Source organism: Fragaria vesca, linkage group LG4, assembly GCF_000184155.1.
Source record: "Fragaria vesca subsp. vesca linkage group LG4, FraVesHawaii_1.0, whole genome shotgun sequence".
NCBI lineage: Eukaryota > Viridiplantae > Streptophyta > Magnoliopsida > Rosales > Rosaceae > Fragaria > Fragaria vesca.
Genome location: NC_020494.1, coordinates 17,176,332 through 17,187,866, shown reverse-complemented (window position 1 = coordinate 17,187,866; position 11,535 = coordinate 17,176,332). Strand labels below are relative to the sequence as shown.

Genomic DNA, 11,535 nt, shown 5'->3' with positions numbered 1-11,535 from the left:
ACCTAAAACAAAATCACTAGAGGCTGCTAGCAAAGACCATTGATTGGTGGCACAATCCATATCGCAGGTGGGATGGGATTTAGAGGCCCGTAGAGGAGAGCGTATTCAGGGCACCCGTCATCTCCGCCGTCCATTTTGAAAAAGTCAAAAGGCTCTGCCAAGTCCGCGTCAAATGGACGACGGAGATGGACGGGTGCGCTGTATAATTTTCGTCCGTAGAGTTGTGTAACGGTTTTGTTTGCTAAACTGAAGATCCCAATACCACCATTGCTAATGTCATTTGTGAAGTAAATGGAATTTGGTTGGCACCTAGGAAAGTTTGAAGCCAAAACAGTCATGGAATGATTATCACCCAAGAACAAAGCATCGTCCCCAATGATATCCACCTCATTCTGCTTCACGATGCTCCCATCTTTGTCACTGAACAACACCTTGTACACCACAAAATTGACAACCCCCAGCTTTTGATCAACACCTTCCTTTGGTTTCAAGAACTTTCGAACATGCAGCAAGTCTCCATTGCTTGATTCAACAAGATATGCCTTTTCCGCTTTGCATGGGAAAACCGGGTGTACCATTGGTCTTAAGGGTGTACGTATAATTGCCTTTGGCTGCTGCGTAGGATCATTACTACTACTGATATCAACTGACGCTATTACTCCCCCTAGTCCAACTGCATGGATTTCATTTCTGTGAAAAATAGCATCAGAAAACATATATGGTTCCTCCAGGTAAGTCCAATCTCTTTGACCTGCGCTAATGAAAGCCATATATCCTGCCATCATAGTCGTAGATTGCCACAACCACATAGTTATTTGGATTTGAAGATGGGTCAGCTGATAATATAACCTTTTGTTGGGTTATGCGGAAGAATAAACTCTAGAATGGAATTGGAAACTCACAACCACAAATGTAAAATATAGCGGAAATAAAATGATAAAGAACACCGGGAATTAACGTGGTTCGGCAAAGAACCTACGTCCACGGGGCAACAACAACAAAGAACCTCCACTATCCTTGTTTCATGCTCAATGTTTCCATGCCACATTAATCCATGTTCTTCCATTTCAATCTTTGCAGCCACCCACAACACATATATACATAGGTTGCATGCATGCTGCACCAACTATGCTAGCTATAGAATAGCAACTTGCCTCATTGTAGATTGATGAGCATGAGGCAATTGACTTATCCTCCAAATAAGGAGGGATGTTTTTACCCATCAATCTCCCTCTCCGGACTTAATTAGAGGGGTGCGTCATCCCTGACGCACTTCTGCAGAACTCGAACTTCTTTTTCGGTAAAGACTTCGTCATCATATCTGAACTGTTCTTATCTGTATGAATCTTCTTTAGCAGTACCTCCTTAGCTTCCAGCATATCACGTATCCAATTATACTTCACATCAATGTGCTTCGACCTTGAGTGAAAACTTAAATTTTTTCTCAAGTGAATTGCGCTTAATTTGATTGTCACAATGCAGGACAAACTATTGTTGTGCATGACCAATTCTAGTAGGAATCTCTTCGACCACAAAATATCTTTGCACGTTTCCGTAGCTGCAATATACTCTACTTCCATAGTTGATAAAGCAACACATTTTTGTAGCTTTGATTGCCACGAGACAGCTCCCCCTGAAAATGTAATCATGTACCCTAATGTTGACTTTCTCGTGTCAATATCCCCGGCCATATCTGCATCTGTGAAGCCAACCAATTCATACTTGCTACTTCCAAAGCATAGACTGATCTTTGAAGTTCCCCGTAAGTATTTGAGAATCCACTTAACAACATTCCAGTGCTCCTTGCATGGATTAGATAAGAATCTGCTAACAACACCAACTGCATGTGTTATGTCTGGTTTGGTACAAACCATAACGTACATCAAGCTCCCTATTGCTGAGGCATATGACACTGTTGCCATTTCTTCCTCCTCCTTATGACTTGTAGGACTTTGCTTTGAGCTGAGCTTCATGTGACTGGCAAGTGGAGTAGCAACTAGTTTTGCTTTCTCCATGTGGAACCTCTCCAGTACCTTCTTGATGTATTTTTCTTGTGATAACCACAATTTCTTATTCCCTCGATCACGGGCAATCTCCCTGCCCAAAATCCGCTTGGCTGGTCCTAAATCGTTCATATCAAAAGATTCTGACAAATATGTTTTTAACTGCTGAATCATAGCAGTATCTTTGCTGACAATCAACATATCATCTACATAGAGTAGTAAGATGATAAAATTACCTCCAACGGGTTGTTGAATATACACACACGGATGAGCTGACAATCTCTTGTACCCATGACTCACCATGAAGGAGTCAAACTTCTTGTACCACTATCTTGGTGCTTACTTCAATCCATACAAGCTTTTCTTCAACTTGCAAACCATATGCTCCTTTCCGTTGACTTCAAAGCCTTCTGGTTGCTCCATGTATATTTCTTCTTCTAAATCACCATGAAGAAATGCAGTCTTCACGTCCATTTGCTCTACCTTAAGATCCATGGGCAACCATGCCCAAAATGACTCTAATCGAAGTCATCTTGACAACAGGTGAGAAAATCTCATCAAAATCGATTCCTTCTTTCTGGCTGAATCCTTTGACAGCTAAACGAGCATTGTACTTCGTCAGCTTCTCATTCTCATCTCGCTTTAGCTTAAACACCCACTTGTTTTTGAGTGCTTTTCGGCCTTTAGGAAGCTTCACCAACTCGTAGGTGCCGTTCTTCAGTAAAGATTCCATCTCAGACTCCATGGCTAGCCTCTATTTGTCGTGGTCTTGATGAATCATTGCTTCCTCATAACTTTCAGGCTCTCCGTCACTAGTTAAAATGATGTAATTTGCATAAGGATCATCTCCATCGTTAGTCACCAAAATATATTGTGATGATGGATACTTGGTGGATTGAATCGGCCTCCTGGTGCTTTTGCAAACTGCTGCTTGATTATTCACAGGCTGCTCCCCCTGATCAAGCTCCCCCTCATCTTCGGCTTCAGCATCGACCATGTCTGGTACACCTTCAACTTTATCACCTTGTAGCCCAACATTAGATTCCAACTGCAACAGTGAATCATAAATGCGGCTGTCAGTTGCTGCATTTCTCAGTACCTCTTTATCGAAATCTGCAATTAATTGGTTTTCATGAAAGACCACATCTCTGCTTCTTATGAATTTCTTCGTCTTTGGATCCCACAATCGGTAGCCAAACTCTTAATCGCCATAGCCAACAAATATGCATGACAACGCTTTGTCATCCAGCTTTGATCTTTGCTCATTGGATACATGTGTGAATGCTTTACATCTAAATACTCTCATATGCGAGCATGATGCATCTTTGCCGGTCCAAACTCATTTGGAGTCTCAAATTCCAAAGGTACACACGGTGCTCTGTTGATGAGGTAACACGCAGTCTTCACAGCTTCTCCCCAAAATATTTTTGACAATTTGGCCATCTTCAACATGCATATGACTTTCTCCATAATGATACGGTTCATCCGCTCTGCTACACCATTATGTTAGGGTGTTCTAGGAACCGTCTTCTCATGTCTGATGTCATACTTCGCACAATAATCTTTGAATTCATGCGATGTGTAATCTCCGCCATTGTTAATGCGAAGGCACTTCAATTTTCTTTCAGTCTCCCTTTCCACCATGGTGTGGAAAATTGTAAACGTCTGGAACACCTGGTCTTTGGATTTCAGCAAATAAACCTAAACTTTTCGTGAAACATTATCGATATAAGTAACAAAATACTTATGCATACTCAATTATTCGACTTCCATCAAACCACACACATCTGAATGTACAAGATCTAGTATGTTTTCTTTCCTTGTGAAAGACTTCGAAAAACTGATTTTCTTCTGCTTACCAAATAAACAATAATCGCAAGAGTCTAATGAGTTAGCTTTGGCTACAGGAATTAGCGATTTCTTTGCCTACATCTACAGTCCTTTCTCACTCATGTGGCCAAGACGTCTATGCCACAAACTTGGAGAGGATTCCTCGACTGCATTCAACTTACTCTTGCAAGTCTTCCCATATGTCTTGTAGAGCGTGCAACACATTTTTCCTCTAGCAACTACAAGAGATCCCTTGGTAAGCTTCCACTTTCCAACACCGCCATGATGATGAAAGCCTTGTCGATCAAGTACACCGGTTGACATAAGATTAAGACGTAGACCAAGAACATGTCTCACATCTTTCAGCATTAACTGGTAGCCCACATCCTCTGCAAGCAAATATCTCCAATCACAGCAATATTGGAGTAGCTGTCATTGCCCATCTTCACTTTACCAAAGTCACCTGCTTTGTACGTAGTGAAGAACTCTACGTGGGACGTGGCATGAAACGAGGCTCCGGAATCAACGATCTATTGAACTCTAGTATGATCTACCAATAGACATTCACCTCTGAGTGACAGGAACTCACACTCATCATGAGACACGGCAACAACAACATTGTTCGTGTCCTCCTTTTGTTGATGAGTAGCGTCTTCTCGCCCTTCTTTGAATTCCCGCTTCAACTTGTAACAATATTTCTTCATGTGTCCTGGAAGACCACAATGATGACACTTTCTGCTAAACCTTGTTCTGGATTTGCTCATACTGACAAGACCCGCCCCGAGAACACATAGTAAAATAGGCAAGTCTTGCGGGGTCCACTCTTAAAAGAGATTATACCGAAATTTCGGCATAACCTCCCCTAAAAATGGACAACCCATCCTGAAAAAAAAACTGAAACACTTCAACTATAATAACCAACCACCACTCCTGGAGTCCTTCACTCCCCACAACATAAACCAAGTCATAGCAGTAATTAAACAACCCAAACCAAGTATTCAATGGCATTACTTAAACATGAACATCAACCAAGATTAAACTCTCTCTACGTGGGTCATAGACCTAAGTGAAAAGTAAACACTTTAACTTAATACACATAATCCCATGGTCATCAGAGCTCTACAAGAAGGAAATATAACACTACACATAGGTTAACAGGTAACCTACGGTCAGCAAGGTGCAGCGGGCAAACTATGCCTCAACTCCTAGTGAAACCGAACAGGAGCTCTGCAATCTGGGCATTTGAAAACAAAGGGCCCAGGGAAAAGCATTTAAAAATGTTAGCGTGAGTGGACGAAAAACAAACTAATTAAATAAGTATCCAAGAGCATAATGATACTAAATCAAAATTTTATATGCTTTTCCATTTATACGGAAACCAAGAATTTTCATGTATGCAGATATTATAAGCTCAACCAAAATTCCCACTAGCCCCGCTAGTTGTAAAACAATAAGAAAAATAAATAGATTTCTCGTATAACAAAAAAACTTCCAAAAATAATGGACTAGCCCCGCTAGTCAATTTAACAACTCAAATAGAATATCCTATATGGCCATATAAGTGAGTCTCCCAGACTCGGTTGCCTCCTAGGCATAGTACTCACATACTCCCTGTACCTTTATTTCGAGTTGACGGATAGGGCACAGGGCTTGCGTGATGCCGCCGGCAACATCACATCACCACTAGGGTGGAAAGGCTTGCGTGACCCCACTTGAAACGTGGGTGTCACATCACCTCGAAAGGTGGAATGACATGCTAGCATTGACATCATATATATTCCAAGAATATGGCATAAGGAAAATATAAATCATATGAGTTTCCCCCGAAACTCATAAATAAATATAAGTACGATTCCCAACCGTACTTGGAAAAATTCTAAGAGCAATATAGTTAATTAAATTCAACGTGTCTCACACGTTAACATGCTTAAAATAGAATAACTCAAATCATTTTCAAGATCCCTTCATAGAAGAAATAATAATATCAACTCAGAAAATTAGTGATGATTTTCTAAACAAATCATGCATGCATACTCCTTTAAAAATAAAATGTCCACTCACAGTATAGACGGCTAAGCCTGACGTCGGTCAGAGCCCTCCTCACGTGGTGTCTCCTCTCGTCATGTACAAAACGAGATTTAAGGTCCGAGACAAAAATAATACAAGAATATCAAAGTAACAAAATAGGGCAATGTCATCTACCCTCACTCTACACTCTCCAAAAACTAAGGAGAACTCCAACCATTTTTTACTAACCTTCTCCAATTTTTCCTCAACGTTCTAACACTTAAGCACAAATATGGAAATTTCCAAGGATGAGGCTCACCTCTACTCTTCCACCAAAATTAACTTAAAAACTTTCTAAATTCCTACCAACATATACCATAATTTTTAATACTTCATACACTCCTTTTTCCTCCATGGAACAACCAAAACTATCCCAAATTCCAAGCACCTATCACCAAAAATCCTTCTACACTTTAACAACTTTATACCCTTCTAGAAATTCAAACAAAACTCTTCACAACCACCACCACAAACGGCAGCAACCACCAGCAGTGGCGGTCAACTGCCGGCAGTGGCAGTCAACCACCATCTCTCCCACAATTCTGAGCAAAAATAGCAAACCATACACCAAACTCTTCCTCTCATCAAGCTTAACAACAATTCTAACTAACACAAAACCCACAAATCAAGGGTTTGGCCGGAAAACACTTCACAAGCCCAAGAACACAAAACCCCCGATTTACTATCTACACCCAATCGATCTCCTACCTTTAGGGGAAAGAATAACCAGCAAGAGGGCATCAAAACCCTACCTTTAATTTCCCGATTGGTGGCCAGAGGAAGGAATTCCGACAAGAAAAAGAAACGGTGACGCAGCTTCTTCTAGGGCCTCCGGCGCCCTAACGCCGGCGAGATGGGGTCAGCTGCTACCCTAGGAAGGTCGACCGAGGTCCCAACTGCTGAACGGGACTGGCGCGGAGGTTTGGTGTGACCGGACGGCGGCGGTCCGCCAAGGTGAACCGGACGGGTCGGGGTCGGGGTCGGGCTCGGCTCGGGGAGAGAGAGAAGTGGAGAGGGTTGTATTTTCTGATTTTGGCTTTTTCCCTTCCTAAATGGTAAGTCTCCCTTAAATGCCTAAGCCCAAAAATGGATACTGTTATTATTTAACTACCCTTCATTTACGAACTCTTAACTGGGTAACTAAAATTCTATGAACTCGACTAAACCACCTCTATTAAGAATAACATAATAAATTTCCGAATTGATTAGCTACCAATAAACCGGAAATCACAATATAAAATTAATTACTAGGTTCGGGGTGTATCACATACTTCTTCCATGGCCTCTCGGTCCTCTGCTCTTGCTCCTTCCTCTATTCTCCGCAATGAAGAATTGACCATTTTCTGAACTTGACGAAGAACTCCTTCTGGTTTCTTCATTCAGCATATTATCTTTAATATTTTCCATAGATAATACACCATTAGGAGCAAAGTTACTTACGGTAACAACAAATGTCTCCCAACTATCTGGTAATGACCCGAGCAGCAACAAGGCTTGTAACTCATCATCAATCTTCATGCTCATCGTGGCTAATTGATTGAGTACACTCTTGAAGTTGTTGAGGTGCTCAGTCACTCGAACGCCTCCCCGATACTTCATGTTGATGAGCTCTTTAATGAGAAAAGCTTTATTGGCAATAGTCTTTTTCTCAAACAAGGACTCCAACTTCAACCATAGCTCATGCGCATTGGTTTCGTTGGCAACATGGTGGAACACACTGTCGTCCACCCATTCCCGAATATGACCGATGGCTTTGCGGTTCATCTTCTTCCAAGTTGCTGGTGTAGTCCCTTCTGGCTTGGCATTGTCTCCCTCGATCGGCTTGTGCAAATCTTTACAATAGAGAATATCCTTCATTCTCGATTTTCACGTAATCCAGTTTGAGTGGTTGAGTCTAATCATGGTACTCTGTGATCCTTCCATTATAGCAGCTCCCGGTCAAAACCAAGAGCTCTGATACCACTGTTGGGTTATGCGGAAGAATAAACTGTAGAATGGAATCAAAAACTCACAACCACAAATGTAAAATGTAACAGAAATAAAATGATAAAGAACACCGGGAATTAACGTGGTTTGGCAAAGTGCCTACGTTCATGGGGCAACAACAACAAAGAACTTCCATTATACGAATAAAGGTTACATAGAGAGAAACACTACTTCAAGACTTACACTTGAAGGGATACACTCTCACACACACTTTGTTTTGCTACACACACAAACTCTCTACGTAAGAGTTTTCTATCTCACTCTTGATGATCACACAAGATGAGCTCCGGTTCTTCTATGTTTTGCACCATTGCAAATGCCTCTATATATAGGCAAATATATGCATGCATTCTTCATGCACATCCATCACTTGGAAGATAATTCCACAAGTCTTCTTTGTTTCATGCTCAATGTTTCCATGCCACATTAAAGCATGCTCTTCCATTTCAATCTTTGCAGCCACCCACAACACATATATACATAGGTTGCTCTCTTGCATTTCAACAAATGCATGTTGCACCAACTATGCTACCTATACAATAGCAACTTGTCTCATTGTAGATTGATGGGCATGAGGCAATTGACTTCTCCTTCAAACAAGGAGGGATGTTTTTACCCATCACCTTACGGACATAATAGTAGTACTGCTTCCTCAACTCATCCCGACGCTTCTGCAACTCAATTTGGCAGCCTGGGCGATCATGTGGGGGTACCAAGGGAGGCAAATGAATGGCCTCTGCCTTTCTGAAAGGATTCAAAAGGGTTATGATGAAATTCTCATGTGCTGTGGCCAACCAACCATGACTGGAGCCACTGCACCTCTTATCATAAGGCACCGGTAGTTGAACATTTGTATAGATTTTTCCTTCAGAAAGGCTACAAACCATTCGCTTTGTTCGGCTACCGAAGGGAATCATGAGCATGGGAAGTTCCTTACACCAGCGCTGAGTTGTACTATTATGCTCTTTCGAAACATTGTGCCAATGCTTGCAAACGGCAGCCAAACGAACATGGTCAATTAGTTCGAACAACTTATCCAACACTAACAAGAAAATGTCCTTAGGAAGACTTGCCCATTCAGATACAGATGAGTAACTAGTATCCTTGTCTGAACGCCGGGGCTTCTTAGTTGACCTGCAAATGATTCATTCTAAGTAGACGTATTAGCTAGCTGCATTGCTGAAATGCATGTCGCATACAGTAGCACAGATACATGATCAAGGGACAACAAAAAATAAAAGAGCCGGGCAGTATAGCATAACAGTTAAATCTTACAAGTTATAATTGAATAATAACACAAAATGAAATCGAAAACTACCCTAATGAAACACTCAAATTTCTCAGTTGTTGAGCGATCAGATGTGAAACCAGAGAGGGAGCTCAAACTCCAAGGGTTGGACCTCAAGCATGGAACCAATTTCGACGCCAGTAGAGGGATTGTGATACAATACCAGATCATGTTTCACTCGAAACTCGTCGTCGTCGACAACCGACATCTTGCCGAGGAAAGGGAACGATGGCTCAATTCCTAAGAACGGGTTTAGGGTTTAAGTCTGAAGTCTGAACAAGGAAGTAGAACTTGGTCAAAACAAAAATACTTCGTGTGTGAGATTTTGGGATTAATTAGCAGATAATTCTGTGAAAGAGAAATCTTAGAGATAATCACAGGGAAAAAGAGCTTGGGGTTAGGGAAGTTCCAAGACTCGATTAACAACTAGAGTTGAGAATAAGTCACTAAGGTTGGTACTTCTTGATCTTGGTGGTTCCAGTATTCCAACCCTAACTTATGCCCTATAAATAAGGACGAGGATTTTCTACAGAATATTACGGTATTTCTTGAGAGAACAATCTTGCAATATTCATATTCAGATTCTAGTGTTTCACCACAATGCTGAAACTTATTATAAGATCCCATTGTATCTTTATGAAGAAGATCAGGGGAAAGAGGAATTATTACCTGGTCCCGGCACATTGCTGAGCTGGTGTTCCCAGCCAATGAGCACAAGACACGTATACAATTTTTTAAATCAGAGCTAAATAAATAGCAGAGCTGTTAACTCCGTCCATCTGTAATTCCTCAAACTTACGCAGCACTGGTCTTCTTCTTCTTCACTCTCCATGGCCTTCAATTCCAAAACTCAAATCTTCAATTTCTCATCCATTTTGTTCGGTTGAATCTTCTTTATCAATAATCGATTTGCATATAATGAACTCTATTTTTTTAATTTTCTCAATAATCATGGGTGAGGAGAAGAAGGTTTGGGTGCCCAGAGAAAATTCTGGGTACCTGTATATCCGCGCGTGAGTTGAATTCCGATGTCGTCAGACGACGTGGAGGCAGGAACAGACTCGTCGAAAGCCGATGAGTCTAGTGGTGGTGGAGGTGAGTCATGGTGGCGTTCGGACGTTGGCGGTGTAGGAGAGGGAAACTCAGATCTACTTTCTCTCTCCTCTCAAATCTCATATCTATAAACCAAACCCAGAAGCTTCAATTGGCTTGATTGTGACGGTGAGCAAAGGAATATAGGTTGGTTGGGAAATTTGTCCTACAGTGTTGTAAAGATTGCAGACCAGTAGAACAACAATGTGCTTCTGCAATTTTTCTTTGTTTTTCTTTTTGAGAAGGTTTCAAGGTTTCTTCATTTCATATGAAGGAGAAAGTGACGTTTATGTTTGCCATTAACACTGTTATCTCAATAGTTAACATTTTGGTGATGTGTTAAAAAAAGAACCATGTGTCTTGTGCTCATTGGCTGGGAACACCAGCTCAGCAATGTGCCGGGACCAGGTAATAATTCCTCCAGGGGAAATTTTTAAATGTTACGGGAGAACCATGTGGCAGTCTGACGTGGTCCTACGTTCTAATCAAATTTAGACATGTGGATTTTTTACAACTAAAATATAAGCAAATATTTTCTATTTTTTGTGAAATGACATTCATGGGTATTTAGCAAGTTCAAACTAGGGTTTAGGGTTTAAAGTTTAGGGTTAGGGTTTAGGGTATAGGGTATAGGGTATAGGGTTTAGGGTTTGAGGTTTAGTATTTAAAAAACAACAAAAAACCTAAAATGGTCTTTGACAAAATAGCTGAAATAATTTTTCATGAAGAAAATCTATATGTCTAAATTTGATTAGAGCGTAGGACCACGTCAGAATGCCACGTGGTCCTCCCGTAGCACTGAAAAATTTCTCAAAGATCAGGGGAATGTTGATAACATGCAGAAGTTATGTTGAATGCTTCGATTTGTTTCTCTTTTTTGGCTAATCTGTTTATTCGGTTTTAACCACAAGGATACTATATATTTCATTCATTACAACAGATCGATCACTGGAAAATGTTAGATTAGTCTTTCCTTGTTCAGTGCCTAGATATGAGATTCAACTTTTGGCAGATACATACAGTTCTAATCAGCTACACGATTGGTCACTTGCAAATGGGCAAAAATTTCAGTGTACTAAGCTCTAAAAATTATCCATATATATATATATATATACAGCCCTTCTCGGCTGCGGACGTCCGCACCAAAGTTTTTGGTGCGGATTTCTATTTTTGCACCATTTTCCGATTGAATTTCCTCAAACTTTCTTCTAGACATATCTATATCATCTTGTGTAGATCATCTCTGCAAAATTTCAGCCAATTTGGTGA

General features: G+C 40.9%; 1 protein-coding gene across 1 annotated transcript; it reads right to left on the bottom strand.

Annotated features, from left to right (window-relative positions):
• Window positions 1-26: 26 nt before the first annotated feature.
• LOC101307489 (F-box protein At4g35733-like) lies at window positions 27-782 on the bottom strand. The gene has a single exon (XM_004298314.1). The coding sequence runs from the start codon at window positions 780-782 to the stop codon at window positions 27-29; it is 756 nt and encodes a 251-aa protein (XP_004298362.1).
• Window positions 783-11,535: the final 10,753 nt, after the last annotated feature.